The sequence below is a fragment of the Suncus etruscus genome, chromosome 18 (genome assembly GCF_024139225.1).
Source record: "Suncus etruscus isolate mSunEtr1 chromosome 18, mSunEtr1.pri.cur, whole genome shotgun sequence".
NCBI lineage: Eukaryota > Metazoa > Chordata > Mammalia > Eulipotyphla > Soricidae > Suncus > Suncus etruscus.
This window is the reverse complement of record NC_064865.1, coordinates 54,969,383-54,989,657: the sequence shown is the minus strand read 5'-3', so window position 1 is coordinate 54,989,657 and position 20,275 is coordinate 54,969,383. Positions and strand designations below refer to the sequence as shown.

The 20,275-nt window shown below is 42.4% G+C and overlaps 1 protein-coding gene across 2 annotated transcripts in view; it reads right to left on the bottom strand.

The window, feature by feature from the left end:
• Positions 1-20,275, bottom strand: part of CARMIL1 (capping protein regulator and myosin 1 linker 1) — a 343,844-nt gene that overhangs the window by 164,846 nt on the left and 158,723 nt on the right. For both annotated transcript variants that reach the window (XM_049764942.1, XM_049764943.1), the window contains exon 9: positions 13,551-13,626. In XM_049764942.1, coding sequence (XP_049620899.1) covers positions 13,551-13,626 — 76 coding nt within the window. The remainder of the gene's footprint in view (positions 1-13,550; positions 13,627-20,275) is intronic.

Here is a 20,275-nt window from a genome sequence, read left to right as displayed (position 1 = left end):
GCCTGAGAGTCCATCCTCTCATTTTTATTTTGAAAATATATGGTACCCACACCTGAACTGGTCTCTTCCCAAACTGAGAGTCCATTCTCCCATTTTCACTTCAAATAAATATGGTTTTGGAAATGGAGAGCAATGAGAGAAAAAAATATATACGATTGGTTGTCACGATGTAATGTCCTGACATACACCACCTGGAAGCAATCCTCTACCAGGGAAGACCCTACTGCTGCTCTGACATCGATTTACTCAAAAGAGACTTCCCTTAACACTGAGAAGATTTAAACAACAACAACGACCTGCATACTGGACAGGGCTTTCTGCATTGCCCTTCAATTGTGAGTTGAAATTAGACGCCACCCCACACCATCCTGACTTCAATGTAGGATATACAGATTCCAGGATCTTCAGTACAGAAACATGATACCAACAACAGAGACTGTGAAAAATATAACTGTATGGGCACTACAGACAATGACCTGGATTGGACAAACTACTTTGCCTGGAGCCTAGAAATGGTCTTATGTCAGGAAACTTCAGGGGTAGGGTCTCCGTGTACTTAGGCCAAAGTTTTTCCTTTCCATGATCCCCATACTTTGGTGGGCCCATGCAAACGATAATTACCACTCTAACATTGTTTTTACAGTGCTCCTTTGACTCTAAACCTTTAAGAAACCACTAGTAAAAATATCTGGAACTGCATATATGCCTTTAGTTACACTAGCATTCTGGAGGATAAAGGAGGGAGATAAGGGATATATGCTTGGGAACCGGGATGAAGGGAGGACAACACTGGTGGTGGAAAGGCCCTCATTTATTGTCACTGTGTACCTTAAATATCACTGTGTAAGATTTGTGAAAAAAAATAAATTAAAAATGCCTCTAATAATGTAAGCCATTACCATCAAAAATTTGTGTTTTAATCAGAAATGTTCTTTGACTTAAACATGTATTATTATATTATATTAATTATATTATATGTTGTTATGTTACTATATTATCTTATGTTAGTTTACCTCAATATGTTAATCAATTTTGTCTCTTGAATAAATTCTTACAATAAATAAAAAAAGAAAAACACATAGGAGAAATATAGGGGTTAAGAAGTATAGGAGGCAAGTACAAGGGTTAAGGTACTTAACTGTCACAGGATTGACCCAAGTTTGATCCTGGCATCATATATGTTTCCCTGAGCATCACCACGAGTGATCCCTAAGCACAGAGCCAGGAGTGACCCCGACCACCGCTGGGTACAGCCCCCATCCCTTCCCATAAAACAAAATCAAACTTCAACTGAGCATCAACAATTATGCACCATCACAATGACAGTTTGCGGGCTACCGTGTGGCAGAAAGGACGATGACCTTCAGCAGCATACCATCCAGAGGGAACCCAGACTAGAAAACATACTAGTTTATTTTAAAAGAATAGGGCCCGGAGAAATAGCACAGCGGCCTTTGCCTTGCAAGGAGCCGATCCAGGACCAAAGGTGGTTGGTTCGAATCCCAACGTCCCATATGGTCCCCCATGCCTGCCAGGAGCTATTTCTGAGCAGACAGCCAGGAGTGACCCCTGAGCATTGCCGGGTGTGGCCCAAAAACCAAAAAAAAAAAAAAAAAAAAAGAATAAAAAGATCATTCTGGAACTCTTCTCATTTTTCTGCTTGTTTGATTTTTGCCCCATTTTATTTTATTATTAATTTTACTACTACTACTACTATTATTATCATCATCATCATTTTCTCTTTCCTTCAAACAAAACCACACAACTTCAACCATCTTGTTTCACCTCACTAATGGAGGGGCAAATAATGGAGGGTAACAAAACCAAACAGTCATATGAACATTAAGTAGAAACTAATAAAAAAAAAAAAGGATCAAACTTAAGCACCAAATCCAAAGCCAACGACAACAGAATCAATACCCAATTTACAACATGCTGAACACAGAGTGGGCCTCCTATACTAGCAGCCTGAGGGATAAAAGAGGGGGATATGGGATGAATGCTGGGAACAGGGATGCAGAGAGGACAATATTGGTGGTAGGAATGCCCCTGATTCAATATCACTATGTACCAAAAATATCACTGTGAAAGATTTGTAATCCACTTTGATCAAAATTAAAATAATAAAGATAGATTTTCAGGGAGGGACTTCAGAGCATAAAAACTGGCTAACCTTTGCAAAAGCTGGCTCCCTGTGTGTGACACCAGGCGGGGAAAATCCGCGAAAGTACACCGGCCCAGTGGGGCTCAGCTGTGAAAGACTGTGAGTGTGACCTGTCTATGTCTGTCTACTGTCCTCTTGCGTGAAACTCTTGCGAGTGGGGCAAAAAGAGGCTCAGAGGAGCACGGCCGCTCCGCTTCGCTACGCGGCCGTGCACTCTTTCTAAGGAAAGAACTCCATTGCAACAAGAAGGAAAAATCACACTAAGAACGGCGCTATATCACAGAAGCAAACATTTCTCTCTGGACTGTCTTCTCTGTTGCATGCTCGGGCCTAAGATTTGACCCAGTGTGAGGCTTCATCCACGGAGGACTCCCCTCCCTTAGAGGCAAGTCAGCCCGTCCAGAAAGGGAGGAGCCAGAGGAGTGTGCTGCCTACATCATATAGACAATGAATACCACCACAACACGTAGAAAAACCCACAATACAAGTGTGACAATGGGGAAACAACGCAGGCCAGCATCAGACATAGAGAATGAAGATGACAATTCTGAGGACCAGATAATGACTGAACAACTAATCAACCTCTCAGATAAGGACTTTAGACTAGCAATATGGAAGGTGCTCAACAGACTCCAAGAAACCATGGATCGAGTTGAACAGAACACTAATAAGAACCAAGAAAATATGAAGGCAGAAATGACAAAACTCCAAACTGAAATAACATGTCAACTAACAGGACTGAAAAAGTCAGTAAACGAAGTGAATGACAAAATGGATAAGCTCTGGGACAGGGTATCAGAAGCTGAGAATAGACTTGGTGCTGTGGAAGATGAGATACATAACAATTCCATACAGCAGGAGAGATTGGACAAAAAACTTAAAGCAAATGAGCAGACAATGGAAAAATTAGTCAAAGAATGGGAACAGACGAAAATAGAAGTCTATGATAAGATCAACAGAAACAACTTAAGAATCATTGGAGTCCCAGAGACCCAGGAAGAAAATTTCCAGGAAGAATCAATGGTCAAGAACATCATTAAAGAGAAACTTCCAGAGCTAAAGAATATATGTGATCAAATCCTGCATACCCGAAGAGTACCAACCAAAAGAGACCCCAGAAAAAACCACCCCAAGACACATCCTAGTCACAATGACAAATCCCACAGATAGAGACAGAATTCTGAAAACAGCAAGATCAAAAGGGGAAATCATGTTCAAGCAAGCTTCCCTGAGATTTACAGCAGACCTGTCACCAGAAACGCTCAATGCCAGAAAGCAGTGGTGGGATATTGTGACAAGACTGAATGAAATGAATGCTTCACCCAGAATACTATACCCAGCAAAACTCACTTTCCGGTTTGATGGAAGAATACATGGTTTCACAGACAAAAAACAGCTCAGAAACTTCACAGACACAAAACCAGTCTTAAGAGAAAAACTGAAAGACCTAATCTAAGACAAGACTACCCAAAAGACACATCAAATTTTGAAATAAAGATGGCGTTAAATCCCAGGACAATTCTTTCTCTCAACGTCAATGGACTAAATGCACCAGTTAAGAGACACAGAGTGGCTAAATGGATCAAAAAACTCAATCCAACCTTCTGCTGCCTACAAGAAACGCACCTGAATAGTCAGAACAAACATAGACTCAAAATAAAAGGCTGGAGAAAAGTTATCCAAGCAAACAACACGCATAAAAAAGCTGGAGTGGCCATACTAATATCAGATAATGCAAACTTTATACTCAGGAAGGTTGTAAGGAACAAAGACGGACATTTTATATTAATCAAGGGGTACGTAGAGCAGGAAGAATTCACTCTCCTAAACATATATGCACCGAATGAGGGGCCAGCAAAATATTTAATACAACTGTTGACAAATCTGAAAAATAATATCAACAACAACACAATAATTGTGGGGGACCTTAACACGGCTTTGTCAACACTGGACAGGTCAACCAGACTGAAACCCAACAAGAATATACTAGACCTGAGGAGAGAAATGGAAGAAAGAGGCCTAGTGGATATATATAGGACACTCCATCCCCAGAAACCTGGATACACATTCTTCTCCAATGTACATGGGACATTCTCCAGGATAGACTACATGCTGGCACATAAAACAGACCTCCATAAGATCAAGAGGATAGAAATTTTGCAGACTACCTTCGCTGACCACAAGGCTCTGAAATTATTTGTGAACTCCAAAGGGACTCAGAAGAAACACTTTAACACCTGGAAGTTAAACAGCCTCATGCTCAATAACCAGTGGTCCGAGATGAAATCAAGGAGGAAATCAAAAGGTTCCTGGAAACAAATGACAATAAAGACACAAACTCTCAGAACTTATGGGACACAGCAAAAGCAGTACTGAGAGGAAAATTTATAGCTTTGCAAGCACACATCAGGAAGGAAGAAGGAGCTTACCTGAGTAGCTTAATGACACAGCTAATAGAACTAGAAAATGCTCAACAAAAGGACCCAAGAATAGGAAGACAGAAGGAAATAACAAAGTTGAGAGCAGAAATCAACGAAGTGGAAACTCAAAAAACAATCCGAAAGATCAACGAAAGCAGAAGTTGGTTCTTTGAAAAAATAAACAAGATTGATAGACCACTGGCAAACCTAACAAAGAAAGAGAGAGAGAGAAACTTGATAACTCGTATCAGGAATGAAAAAGGAGAGATCACTACTGATATGACAGAGATTCAAAGGGTACTCAGAAACTACTTTGAAAAACTCTACGCCACTAAAAATGAGAACCTGGAAGAAATGGATAAATTCTTGGACTCTTATAATCTTCCACGGTTGAAGGAAGAGGATGTAGCATATCTAAACACCCCCATCACCATTGATGAAATTAAAACAGTAATCAAATGCCTGCCGAAAAACAAAAGCCCAGGTCCAGATGGATTCACTAATGAATTCTATCAAACTTTCCAAGAGGAACTACTGCCAATCTTGGCAAGACTCTTTCATGAAATTGAACAAACAGAAACACTTCCAAATAGCTTTTATGAAGCCAACATCACCTTGATACCTAAACCAGACAGAGACGCTACCAAAAAAGAAAATTACAGACCAATATCACTGATGAATGCAGATGCAAAGATCCTCAACAAAATCCTGGCAAATAGGATTCAATGCCTCGTTAAGAAGATCATCCACTACGATCAAGTAGGTTTCATCCCAGGAATGCAAGGCTGGTTTAACATCCGTAAATCTATCAACATAATACACAACATCAATAATAAGAAAAATAAAAACCACATGATCATATCAATAGATGCAGAGAAAGCATTTGATAAGGTCCAACACCCATTCTTGATCAAAACTCTCAGCAAGATGGGAATGGAGGGAACCTTTCTCAATATAGTGAAGGCCATCTACCACAAGCCAGTGGCAAATATTATCCTCAATGGAGAAAAACTGAAAGCCTTCCATCTAAATTCTGGCACAAGACAAGGCTGTCCTCTCTCACCACTCCTATTCAACATAGCACTGGAAGTACTTGCTATAGCGATTAGGCAAGAAAAGGATATCAAGGAATCCAGATAGGAAAGGAAGAAGTCAAGCTCTCACTGTTTGCAGATGACATGATACTCTACTTAGAAAACCCTAAAGACTCTATCAAAAAGCTTCTAGAAACAATAGACTCATATAGCAAGGTGGCAGGCTACAAAATTAACACACAAAAATCAATGGCCTTTCTATATACCAATAGTAATAAGGATGAAATGGACATTAAGAAAACAACCCCATTCACAATAGTACCACACAAACTCAAATATCTTGGAATCAACTTGACTAAATATGTGAAGGACCTATACAAAGAAAACTATAAAACTCTGCTCCAAGAAATAAGAGAGGACACACGGAAATGGAAACACATACCCTGCTCATGGATTTGGCAGGATTAACATCATCAAAATGTCAATACTCCCAAGGCATTATACAGATTTAATGCCATCCCTCTAAAGATACCCATGACATTCTTCAAGAAGTGGATCAGACACTCTTGAAATTCATTTGGAACAATAAACACCCTCGAATAGCTAAAGCAATCATTGGGAAAAAGAATATGGGAGGAATTACTTTTCCCAACTTAAACTGTACTACAAAGCAACAGTTATCAAAACAGCATGGTATTGGAATAAGGATAGGTCCTCAGATCAGTGGAATAGGCTTGAATACTCAGAAAATGTTCCCCAGACATACAACCATCTAATTTTTGATAAAGGAGCAGGAAATCCTAAATGGAGCAGGGAAAGCCTCTTCAACAAGTGGTGTTGGCACAATTGGATAGCCACTTGCAAAAAATTAAACTTAGACCCCAGCTAACATCATGTACAAAGGTAAATCCAAATGGATTAAAGACCTCGATATCAGCCCAAAACCATAAGATATATAGAACAGCACATAGGCAAAACACTACAGGACATTACAGGCATCTTCAAGGAGGAAACTGCACTCTCCAAGCAAGTGAAAGCAGAGATAACAGATGGGAATATATTAAGCTGAGAAGCTTCTGCATCTCAAAGGAAATAGTGCCCAGGATACAAGAGCCACCCACTGAGTGGGAGGAAACTATTCACCCAATACCCATCAGATAAGGGGCTAATCTCCAAAAAATACAAGGCACTGACAGAACTTTACAAGAAAAAAACATTTAACCCCATCAAAAAAATGGGGAGAAGAAATGAACAGACACTTTGACAAAGAAGAAATACGCATGGCCAAAAGACACATGAAAAAAATGTTCCACATCACTAATCATCAGGGAGATGCAAATCAAAAACAACGATGAGATACCACCTCACACCCCAGAGAATGGCACACATCACAAAGAATGAGAATAAACAGTGTTGGCGGGGATGTGGAGAGAAAGGAACTCTTATCCACTGCTGGTGGGAATGCTGTCTAGTTCAACCTTTATGGAAAGCAATATGGAGATTCCTCCAAAAACTGGAAATCGAGCTCCCATACGATCCAGCTATACCACTCCTAGGAATATACCCTAGGAACACAAAAAATACAATACAAAAACCCCTTCCTTACACCTATATTCATTGCAGCTCTATTTACCATAGCAAGACTCTGGAAACAGCCAAGATGCCCTTCAACAGACGAATGGCTAAAGAAACTGTGGTACATATACACAATGGAATATTATGCAGCTGTCAGGAGAGATGAAGTCATGAAATTTTCCTATACATGGATGTAATGGAATCTATTATGCTGAGTGAAATAAGTCAGAGAGAGAGAGAAAAACGCAGAATGGTCTCACTCATCTATGGGTTTAAGAAAAATGAAAGACACCCTTGTAATAATAATTTTCAGACACAAAAGAGAAAAGAGCTGGAAGTTCCAGCTCACCTCAGGAAGCTCACCACAAAGAGTGATGAGTTTAGTTAGAGAAATAACTACATTTTGAACTGTCCTAATATTGAGAATGTATGAGGGAAATGTAGAGCCTGTTTAGGGTACAGGCGGGGGTTGGGTGGGGAGGAGGGAGATTTGGGACTTGGGTGATGGGAATGTTGCACTGGTGATGGGTGGTGTTCCTTTTATGACTGAAACCCAAACACAATCATGTATGTAATCAAGGTGTTTAAATAAAAAAAATAATAAAAAATAATAAAGATAAAAAAAAAGAGAGAGAAACTAACGAGATGGAAGAGGGGGAAAAAAAAGATCATTCTGGTAATCCAGAATGTAGTTAATACTGTGGTGCCTCTCCTTTAATCTCCAGAATATCAAAAGGTATTTTCTTCTTTTGCGGGGGGGGGGGGGGGTCACACCCAGCAGCGCTCAGGGGTTACTCCTGGCTCCATGCTCAGAAATCATTCCTGGCAGGCTCAGGGGACCATATGGGATGCCGGGATTCCAAACAATGACCTTATACATTGCAAGGCAAATGCCTTACCTCCATGCTACTCTCTGGCCCCTCAAAAGGCATTTTCAAAGGAAGTGATACTGAAAATGGAAAAGTCAAGACTTTGAGATAGCACTGCTAATGAAGTCACTTCCACCCCCTTTTGGGGTAGCACCCAGAGACTTTTAGGGCTTACATCTTTCTCTGAGTCCATGGGGTCACTCCCGATGGAGCTCAGGGGATCAGAGGTGGTGCATGAGATCAAAAAAGGGTCAGCTGCATGCAAGACAAGAGCCTTGATCCCCGTCCTGTCTCTCTCACCTAATAATATCACTTTACCAGGCTCTTGTCTGAGCCAGACACTGGGCAAAGCCTTTAATGTATATTTCATTATAAAACTATTAAGTATTATTATTCACTTTTTATAGGTGAGGTAAGTATGGTCTTAATATGTCAGATTCTTTAAAGGGAGGCTAAAAAATATTTGATAGAAAGCTAATGGATACTTAGCAATTATTAAAATTTCCTAACCAGTATTCTTTCTAAAGAAGGTTATGTGAAAAATGACCTAATAATAATAAAAACTTCAATAAATAATGGTTTCATGTCAATGAATATTGCTTTTTAAAATTACATGGTTGTAAAATTATTAGAGCTGTCAAACGGGTTAAATATTGGGAATATAATGTTAATACAAAGAAAGCACAATTATGGACTGGGGGTGTGGCTCTGCCCTAGGGTAAACGTATTCCATTCACATGGCTTTGAGTTCACAGCAGAAAAAGAATTAAGAAAATTTTTCAAAAGCACAATTAACAAAATGCTTCACAACAATTACAGCAATTAAAATGGCTAATGTACGTGGCAAAAATTCTGCTGCTATGAAAAATGAGGTCATGCCTCGCTAGTGGGAAGAACCGTGCATAATTTTTACTCTAACAACCTTCTTTATACTTATAACATCCCGTCCCATTCCAACATAATCAAAGGTGGCTCCTTACTTTAAATTACTTTAAACAGGTGTGTAGAGCAATAGTACAGCAGGTAAGGGACATTTACCTTGCAATGGCCAACCTTGGATTGATACCCTGAACCCCAGATAGCCCCCTGAGCCTTCCAGGAGTGATCCTGGAGTGAGTGCAAGGCCAGGAGTAAGCCTTAAGCCTTAAGCTTACTAGGTGTGACTCAAAAAAATAAATAAAAAGGCCAGAGAGATAAAACAGTGGTAGGGCATTTGCCTTGCACATGCCACCGACCTACAACAGACTTGTGTACAATACCCAAGTTTCCGATAGGGCCCCCCAAGCCTGCCAGGAGTGATTTCTGAATGCAGAACCAGAAGTAACTCCTGAGCACCACTGGGTGTGGCCCAAAAACAAACAAACAAAAACAATAAAAACAAATACACAATTACTTAGCCATAAAACTGGTTCACGCTAGGCAGTAAAAAACAAAAACAAAAACAAACAAACAAACAAAAAAACTGATTTTAGGACCAGAACAACAGTACTGCAATTAACATTTGCTTTTCGTGTAGTTGACCCGAGTTCATTCCCTAGCATCTCACATGGTCCTTTGAGCCTACCAGGAGTAATTTCTGAACACAGAGCCAGGTGTAACCCCTGCGCACTGCCGGTGTGCACCCCCCCAAAAAAAAACAACTGATTTTAAAATCTCATGGTAAATACCAGACCAGTTGAACCATTATGAGATATATATATCTTTTAAAACCAAAATCCATACTGTGTGCCATAGCATGCAATCAACATGGGTCCACAGTGGAGCACTGCCTGGCATGTGTGAACTTCAATCCCCAGTAACACACACATACACACACACACACACACACACACAACTGGATTGAGGCATATGAGAACTTCAATCCCCAGTAACACACACACACACACACACACAACTGGATTGAGGCATGTGTGAACTTCAATCCCCAGTAACACACACACACACATACACACACACACACACACACACACACACACACACACACACACACACACACACACACACAACTGGATTGAGCCATCCCTGGCTGTGTGAAAAATCCAAGCTCTCTACTCTAAGTCTCCATGGGAAAGCCATCTTACAATAACACCAACAGCGATGAAACCCATCAAAGCCCTCAAGTATCAAGCATCTAAGACTCCCAGCCCCAATATCCAGTTTGATGACTTCAGTTGATCGATACTGGTGCTTTCCCACTCTTCCTGGCTTGCTCGGGCATCCCACAGCTCGGGGAGAGAAGAGGGAAATTAATGCCAATTGACACGCTGCTGGTGATTTACATTAATGCTGACAGGAGTGATTTTCGGAATGGTGACCCCTGATGGGTGAAATTCTTTGTCTCACAAAATACACGCGGGGAAATTGATCTGATTCTGTTCTGTCATGATAAAAAGTGATTACTCTGACACTGTGTTTGCAGGACTTCTCCTCATTTCCACAGTAACCATTACGGTTCCAGGGTGACTCCATACAACATTCAGGAAAATTATTTCTCACAGTGAGGCTTGGAAGCCAGAATTTCATGTACTTATCTGGTATAATTACCGTAATAAAAATTTATTAAGGAAAATGCATGAAAGGTTCTGCCAACTTTTCTCCAGAATGCTAGTAGGGCAGAGGCATAGCAAGTCATCCATAGTTGTGCAATATGAAAAGCATCGTCTTTTACACCGAAGAATAGAGGGAGATGTAGTGTTTTAAAGTTTTGGTGAACTAAGGGGATCAACAGATAGCAGCAAAGTTTGGGTGCATTCCTAGCAGGAAGTTAGACCCGGTTTCGTAGACCCGGGTTCTAGTCCTGGCACCGTATGGCCTCTCAAGCATTGATCAGTGTGACCCTGGCAGCCCCAAAACATCCGTGGGAAGGTTCTGATGGTTCCCCACAATCTCAGTGCAGGCACAACATCCTGGCTGGTTAGAAAACAGCAGGAGGGGCCCCCAGGCGAATTGGGAAGTCCCCAAAACAAAGCAAAGAAGGAATCCAATAAGCTTAGATGCCAAATAACATGTGGCAATTCCAGCCCTGCTTTCATTAGGAAGAAATCACTCCTCAGATCCCAGGGGCCACTCCATTAAGGGGGAAATTTTTTTTTTTTTTTGGTTTTTGGGCCACACCCAGCGGTGCTCAGGGGTTACTCCTGGCTGTGTGCTCAGAAATAGCTCCTGGCAGGCACAGGGGACCATATGGGACACTGGGATTCGAACCAACCACCTTTGGTCCTGGATCGGCTGCTTGCAAGGCACACGCCGCTGTGCTATCTCTCCGGGCCCTAACGGGGAAATTTTTAAAAAAATAAGAAATCAATACAATGATTCTTTCCGAATGTTAGGTAGACAGCTGCTATTCTTCTGAAGATGGGAGCATGCCAAAGAGCAATTTTCATTTTAAAATAGCAAATATTTCAAACAGACACCTAAGTAGTTCTGTATTTCCATCTGGCCAACAAGAGGAAAGTAAAGGCAGGCTTGTCAACTCATGTTCGTTCCCCTTCCTTCTGCCAGAGAAAACTCCAAAAAACCCAATAAGCACTGGCTTGGTGGGTCTTGCCAGAACAATGTAAATATGACTGTTTCCTTTTCTCCACCATTAAAGCAGCTGAAATAAAATGCTGCAGGTGACATAGTGACAAAAGAGCAGGACCTTCCTGGTCTGGCCAATTGGGACATTCTCCAAAAATGAACATCATGAGTATAGGTGAAAGTCTAGATGGGCCAAGAAAAGGCAGATGTCAGGATCCTGCTTTTGGAAAATGTCCTGGCAAGACATTCAGTCATTCAGCCATTCATTTACTTTCTTTTTCACTTTCTCTTTCGCTCCTTCCCTCTTCTAGAACTTCCTTTGGCCCAGTCCTGTAAATTGTCCCCCTCCCAGCAAGCAGCCAGAACTCCTCAATCATTCCTGGGGTGCTCTCTGAACATCCCTACTACCCCCTCTCCATCACAATGGCTGCAGACACTTCCCTCCTACCTATCATTTCCATCATTCATGCTCCCACGTTTGTTTATATTTCAAACTTTATGTGAATCTAACTGTTATGATAACAATGAAAACAGAGGAAGGATATACACTACAGAATGATAAGGTTTACATTTCTATACATCATTTCCTCATCTCAACTAGATGCCAGGTAGCTGCCTTGCTTTATCAGGTCTATTTCTCTGCTCACTGAGTCAACCAACTCTATGGATATGTATTTATGAAGCCAACATTTATTGAGTCATTTTGATGTGTGCTGCCTAAAGAGCAGGAAGACATGCCCCAACTAGCTAGCAGTAATGGGCACATATAAAGTGATAGCCCAGGGAGGTCAAACAACTTACTCAAAGTCATTCAGTCTTAGAAATGAGTCAGAATCCAAAATCCAGGCTCTGTTCTTCAAAGTCCTTCAACCACTCAGTCCCAGGAGAAGTCCCGGAGTTAACAGCCTGCCCACCAGTCAATCTTAACCCTGCACCTTCCAAGAGCCATGTCTCAATCCAAGTCCCAGCTCCTCGTTTTGAGGCTTCAATGGAAAAGTCTCAATATAATATAGGGATTCGTTTTCCTCCTACACAGAAGCAGCAACATTGCTCTAGCCACAAAGCTATATTCAATAAACAACAACAAAAATTATTCCTGCTCGGTATCAAGATTATAAATGTGTCCAGATGAGAACTGACAGAGAGAGCTCATACTTGGTTGCCATTTCTGATTTCCTTATAAATCTATGTAAAAAAATCTACAAATCTATGTAGAAAATGAAAGTCCACTGTCATGGTTCAAATATTGCAAACCATGGTGTCAAAAATGAAGAGAGATGGAGGAAAGGAGGGGGGAGGAGAGAGACAGACACACAGACACAGTCAGTCAGACAGACAGAGACAGAGAGGAGAGGGCAAGGAGAAAAGGGTCGTTGTGGCTGGAAACTGGTTGTGGTTGTGCACTGGTGAAGGGTGTTGTGTGTTGTGTGTTGTGTGTTGATGACTGAAACTCAATTATGAACAATTTTGTAACTTTAAAAGTACAGAAATAAGATTTCACACACACACAAATAAAAACTTTAAATAAAATAAATTTTTAAAAAGCCAACAACAATCAAGGTTCATTTTCACAACCAAGAAACATTTTCTTGTGTGTGCATCAGAAAGCTTTTGTGGAACACAAGGTAGAATTCTAAAATGCAAAATACTGACATAAAATGCACTGGTTTCTTTTTCTTTTGTGTGTCTGGGTATGTGTGGGAGGGAGGGAGTTGCTAAAAGAATGAGCATGTCCCATCATTCCATTCAAAGACAGAAATATCTGTTTACCATGTAAAATTGCCAGAAGCCACTAAAACATGAGGAAGTACTTCTTTCAAGAGTCTCATGTTCCACACTTTATAAAATGTGCTGCAAAAAGGATCCACTTCTAGGAGCTCCTTCAATAACAAATATGCAACCCCCAGTACATCTTAGAATGATCAGACTTTTGAAACTGAACCCAACCCAGTAACATCAAACTACTTACAAGTTTGAGATCCTTCGAGGACAGCTTTGTGAACCACTGATTGTACTCCAGGGCAGCGATGATGGGTATTAGGTCCCTAAAAGCAGAAAGAACAAAATCCATGAAGGGGGCTATGACAGGATCATAGGGGCACTCTAGCCTCAAACCAGAACATCCAGGTCTGCTTGTCAATGACAAGCACAGCACCCAGCATGGACTATTTTATCTGCAAGGCAATGATGCCATTCTTGAGAACAGATCTTCAATATGACACAAGTCACAACTGCTCACAGGAAAGGCTCCATGCTAGAGAGACAGTATAGGAGGGAAAGCGGGGAGGTGTTTGCTCTGCAAGCAGCTGGACTGATTCCTTCAGCACAGCCAGAGAGTCAGAATAGGCCCTAAACACTGCAGATGTGGCACGCACGCACGCACACACACACACACACACACACACACACACACACACACACACTTTTTTAAATTTAAACATTGAAGCTCCAGGGCTGGAGCAATAGCATAGTGGGGAAGGTGTTTGACTTGCATGTGGTTGACCCAGGTTTGATCACCAGCATTCTATATGGTCCCCTGAGCTCACCAGGAGTGATTTCTAGGTTCAGAGTCAGGAGTAACCCCTGAGCACAGCACTGGGTGTGGCTTAAAAAACAAAAACAAACAAGCAAAAAAGGCTACATTCTCTAGAACACTAATTCCTCCTTCCAAGAAAAGGAGTGTTGTAGCAGGATCAGTTCAGACAACTTCTTTGCTGACTGTATTCTATTACCTAATTCCATACCAACAGTTCTTCTCTTTTCATACTGTGTCTCCATAAATGTTGGGACCCATCAAGTATGTTCAAGTTTAGATCTCAAAGAAGGACCCCAAGGCGCACACAGCATCTGATGATGACTATCTGGCATTTGTTTTCTATGGATGTGTTGAATCAAATAATTAACGATGGGGCTGGATGGTGATGGATGGAGGTGGATTTCTCTCTGCCACGCCAGGCCACGTGGCTCTGCAACCCCCATTCAGCCGGTGGGTCCCAGGTTAGGTGAACGGCGGGTATAGAACTCACTCACAGGCAGGCATCAGGAAGCATCATCTTTATTCATGCCCTATTCACCACATGTGTGTGGCCTACTCATAACCTTTCAAGCACTAGTTATTCTTGGCCCTGCATCTTAACTCCTTTCAGCCATCTTCCCTTTGGGCTCCATGCTGGTCAAAGACCAGAACGCAGAGACCCAAAAACCAGCGAGCTCAGCAGGGCAGTAAGGGCCCTAATCCCCTGGCTCAAAGGCTTATATACCTATTCCAAGACCCCTCCCAGGAATGGGCGGGATCTTGCAGGTAAGGTCACACATAATATCTGGTTCCCAAGACCCCTCCCAGAAATGGGTGGGTCTCAGGTAGCTATACCTAAATCCAGGGTCTCAGATAGGTACACCTACATTTCCCCCTTTCCTGAAATATAAGGACCCTTTTGTAATTCTGAGTCCACCTTTAGCCAAAAGTGGGTTAATATTTTCATAAAACAACGTAATAAAGTGAAAATTAATATACCAGCCCTTTTCAAATACTACATGGATGTACAGAGCAAGCCTGGGTATTTTGTCTTAGGCTTCATGAAGCTCTTTGGTCATGGACCGAAGCTATGAGCTTTCACTCCATATTCCAGCCCAACTTCCCACAACATTGCCATATCTCTTGCTTACAAAGCAGACAATTTGCATCTCAACAAACACCCTGTGCTTGCACAATCGGAAAAATCTTTTCCTGCTGCACTAGGCTGGGAAACTCCATTTCTTCGTTCATGCCTCTATCAGTCTCTCCTGGCTACGCGTCCCCAAACCACCCAGCCCTACACTGCCAGCTTCGCTAGTTAGCATTTCCTGCCTCCTGGCTTGCATTAAGAGTGAACTGCTTAAAATCAGTCCCTTACATTCTGAGTTCTTTGCAAAGCACAGAGCTGTCTCTTTCAGTTGGGGGCTTCAGGGAAGCAGTTAAGAGTTGAATCCTCGGGGCATGCTAAGAAGCAAATTCACCCATTTATATTCAGGAATAGAAAAGTCAGGAGCTGGTAAAAAGGGAACAGATGATATGTCACAGCATCACTAGTCAGTATTCTGAACAGACCACCTCAGTGAAATCTCGAGACAAACTTGGAAGATGACCACAGTTCAAGCTAGATAGATAAGAAAAAAAGGTCGGGGATTGGAGCGAGAGAACAGTGGGTAGGGCCTTTGCCTTGCAAACTGCTGGCTGACACAGGTTCGATTCCCAGTATTCCATATGGTTCCCTGCCACCCCAAAAATATGAAAACAGGGTCAAGGCAAGTAATGAAAGAAGGTGAAAGGAACAACACTAAAGTCACAGCCAGACTCTAAAACTAACACAGGACAAGGATCAGGGGACAGGCTTTCATCAAACCAAATGTACAAATGCCCCACAGACAGAAAACTGGGAAGGAATTAAGGCTCTACCACAGGGGCCAGAGAGATAGCATGGAGGTAAGGCATTTGCCTTGCATGCAGCAGGATGGCAGTTTGAATCCCGGCATCCCATATGGTCTCCCAAGCCTGCCAGCAAAGATTTCTGAACGTAGAGCCAGGAGGAACCCCTGAGCACTGCCAGGTGTGACCCAAAGAAAAAAAAAAAAGACTACCACATAGCTCCACTGGCCATTTTTTTCCTACTCAGCTTAAGTTTTAGATTAAAAATCACTCACAGTTCCTACAGGGATCACCATGTGAACTGAGTGCTCTGCCTGTAGGTGTCCCAAGTTCAACACCTAGCACCAAGTGGTGGTCCCTAGAGCACTGCTGGGTGTGACCCCCAAACAACAGAAAATTAAGAACAAGGGCCTGGAGAGATAGCATAGCGATGTTTGCCTTGCAAGCAGCCGATCCAGGACCAAATGTGGTTGGTTCGAATCCCGGTGTCCCATATGGTCCCCCATGCCTGCCAGGAGCTATTTCTGAGCAGACAGCCAGGAGTAACCCCTGAGGACCGCTGGGTGTGGCCCAAAAACCAAAAGAAGGGAGGGAGGGAGGGAGGGAGGGAGGGAGGGGGGAGGGAGGGAGGGAGGGAGGGAGGGAGGGAGGGAAGGAAGGAAGGAAGGAAGGAAGGAAGGAAGGAAGGAAGGAAGGAAGGAAGGAAGGAAGGAAGGAGGAGGAAGGAAGGAAGAAGGAAGGAAGGAAGGAAGGAAGAAAGGAAGGAAGGAAGAAAAAGAAGAAAGAAAGAAAGAAAGAAAGAAAAGAAGAAAGAAAGAAAGAAAGAAGAAAGAAAGAAAGAAAGAAAAGAAAGAAAGAAAGAAAGAAAGAAAGAAAGAAGAAAGAAAGAAAGAAAGAAAGAAAGAAAGAAAGAAAGAAAGAAGAAAGAAGAAAGAAGAAAGAAAGAAAGAAAGAAGAAAGAAAGAAAGAAAGAAAGAAAGAAAGAAAGAAAGAAAAAGAAAGAAAGAAATTAAGAACAAGTGTCCTCTCTTATCTAAGGTCTCATCAAGTACTCAGAACAAGTCCCTGCAATGGTGGAAGGAAGGGAGGGAGGGAGGGAGGGAGGGAGGGAGGGAGGGAGGGAGGGAGGGAGGGAGGGAGGGAGGGAAGGAGGGAAGGAGGGAAGGAGGGAAGGAGGGAAGGGGGAAGGAGGGAAGGAGGGAAGGAAGGAGGAAGGAAGGAAGGAGGAAGGAAGGAAGGAAGGAGGAAGGAAGGAAGGAAGGAAGGAAGGAAGGAAGGAAGGAAGGAAGGAAGGAAGGAAGGAAGGAAGGAAGGAAGGAAGGAAGGAAGGAAGGAAGGAAGGAAGGAAGGAAGGAAGGAAGGAAGAAATTAAGAACAAGTCTCCTCTCTTATCTAAGGCCTAATCAAGTACTCAGAACAAGTCCCTGCAATGGTCTCTATTGTTTGCTGGGAATAAGAGCTTCTAAGAGGGGCCCAGAGAGATAACACAGCAGCGTTTGCCTTGCAAGCAGCCGATCCAGGACCAAAGGTGGTTGGTTCGAATCCCGGTGTCCCATAGGGTCCCCCGTGCCTGCCAGGAGCTATTTCTGAGCAAACAGCCAGGAGTAACCCCTGAGCACCGCTGGGTGTGGCCCAAAAACCAAAAACCAAAAACCAAAAAAAAAAAAAGAGCTTCTAAGAGAGTGAACTATACAGTGTTACCCAGGGTCCTCCAAAGACCATGTGGGCCACAGCTGAATGTGCTCAGGGCTTACACCAGGGATTACTCAGAGATCACTCTTGTCAGGCTCAGGGAATATATGGGGCGTTAGCGATTAAACCAGGTCAGCCATATGCAAGGAAAGCGCACTACCTGTGGTTCCATCTCTCAAACCCCAGGTAATATAAATTTTAAACAAACTTTCTCTCATTTCCTTACAATTTCAACAATGACCCATATTTATCATCTAAAAACATCCCAAAGCTCATTACATAATGGTTGGCATCCACTCCATATACACATGTGCACCATTTTCTCCATAAGATAATCATGTTACTCTCATTACTCTTATTACTCTCAGAGACATAAAACTCATCAAAATCAACAGTAGAATGGATGAACTGTCCTGTCAAATGCTCATATGTTGAAATGTAAAACAGAAACAAAAGGAAATAAACTATAGCCAACAAAGACGTGTAAAATCTGTTTCTTTGATCCTTCAAAGAAAACCAAAATTGTTCAAAATTGGCCTGAATCTGCTGACCAGGCAAGATTAAAACTGAAAACAAACAAACAAACAAAAAACAGTATCCAGGAAATAAACACCTGGGTTTATTTATTTAAGACCTATCAAGGTCTGAACTGAGAGACTTTCAGGATTCCTCCCATTTGTTTCTCTTGAAAAACTCAAGACACTACAGGAGCAAGAGCAAACATAGAAGCCAAAGAGAGGCGAGATCTGGGATAAGAAACAAACAGTAACAGGATATCAGGAATGATGGACACTGTGTTCTGTCCCACATAAACAGAAATCCTACCCAGGTGGAACCCAAGTCATTTCATTTCTCAGTATTCCTCTTCCTTAAAGACACACTATAGACATAGTAATGGAAATTTATAAGCAAATATTGAAGAAACACTTGAATTGCCATTCAGTGGGTCTATCAGCTGCTGAGACCAGTCAAGCCTTCCCTGCTGGAGTCTGTGGATCAGGAATAGCCCTTCCTCATGCCCATCAGAGATGGCTGCAATTGAGTAACCCATGTAGAGAGCTTCCGTCCCACACATTCGTTATGTGACCAGATCATCTTGTGGCCAGAAGTGGTTACCACCCACCCACTCTCAGCCGTGGGTTTGTGTTCTGACTTCCTAAGAGAGTCTTCATGAGCAGGTGACCCTCTGATGAGATCTCACCTTCGGGAGAATCAGTGATTTAGAGAACCCTCCCAAGCCTTGGCAATGTGGCACCATCAGTTATTCCTGCTCGATTTCCTTAAAATAGGAGCACAGACATTCTAAGTTGTCTGACCTCAGGAAAGAAGAATTTTCTACAGTGCTGAATATATCCTTACTTTCTCCCTAAAGTAAATTTATGAAATGCAGATTTGTGGCTGTTGTCAATAATAGCCAGTAATGGGGGGGGGGGTCTATCATAAATTGGTATTCTTATTTCTAACTCAGTTGACACCTGAATGATTGCTGAGGGAGCCTTCTCTTCCCAAAAAGATATAGCAAAGATTCATCTAACTATTTTATGTAATAGCACAAAATTCTTTATTTATTTGGGGTTTTTTTGGAGGGGCCACACTGAGCAGTGCTCAGGGATTTCTCCTGGCTCTGCACTCAGCAATCACTCCCCATGGCCTCAGGGAAACATACAGGATGCCCAGGAATGAATGCCCTTCCTGCTGTGCTATCACTCCCAGCTCGCACCAGGGCCACTATAAATACATTTGTAATGACTGCAGGAGAACAACTCTGTAATTCGTTTATATCGAGTCTTTGTTGTTTGGTTTGGGGGGTATTTTTCTTAAGGCGATGAGAGGGCTGGGGTCCACACCCAGCAGTGTTCAGGACTCAATCCTTTTTTTTTGTTTTGTTTTGTTTTTTGGGTCTATGCTCAGAAATCGCTTCTGGCAAGCTGGAAGGGGGAAAGAGGGAACCATATAGGATGCTGGGATTTGAACCATCATCCTTCCGCATGCAAAGTAAACGTCTTACCTCCATGCTATCTTTCCGGCCCCCCTCAATCCTGGCTCTGCTCAGGAATCACTCATGGTGGTATTCAGGGGAGCATATGCAGTATCAGGATCAAAGCACGTTAAAAACGAATAAGTCAGGTGTCTTAGTCCTGATACTGTCTCTCTGGCCCTCATGAACAGCCTCTAAGAGATAAAGACCCCAAAGAAGAGGAGTGAGCCTTGTCACAAACTTAGAGCTAAGTCGCAGATCCAAGATGAGCAGTGTGTTGACTCAGCATCTGTGTAGCTACTGCCTAGCCTGGGGACCAGTCATTTGCCTTCCATGCTGGTGAGGGGCTTCAGCCTACACTGGCTGGGGGAAATTGGGAATGGCAAAGCCACAGGATTTCATATCAAAGACTCCAACTTGGAACCAGAATGATAGAACAGTGGTTAAAGTGCTCACTTTGCATTTGGTCAACCAGGGTTCAATCTCAGCATTCCAGATGGTCCCCTGAGTATCAACTGGAGTGATTCCTGAATGCAGAGCCCTGAGCATTGCTGGGTGTGCCCCCCAACAAAAAAAATAACTCAAAAACTCCAACCTCCTCTCAGCATACACAGCCCAA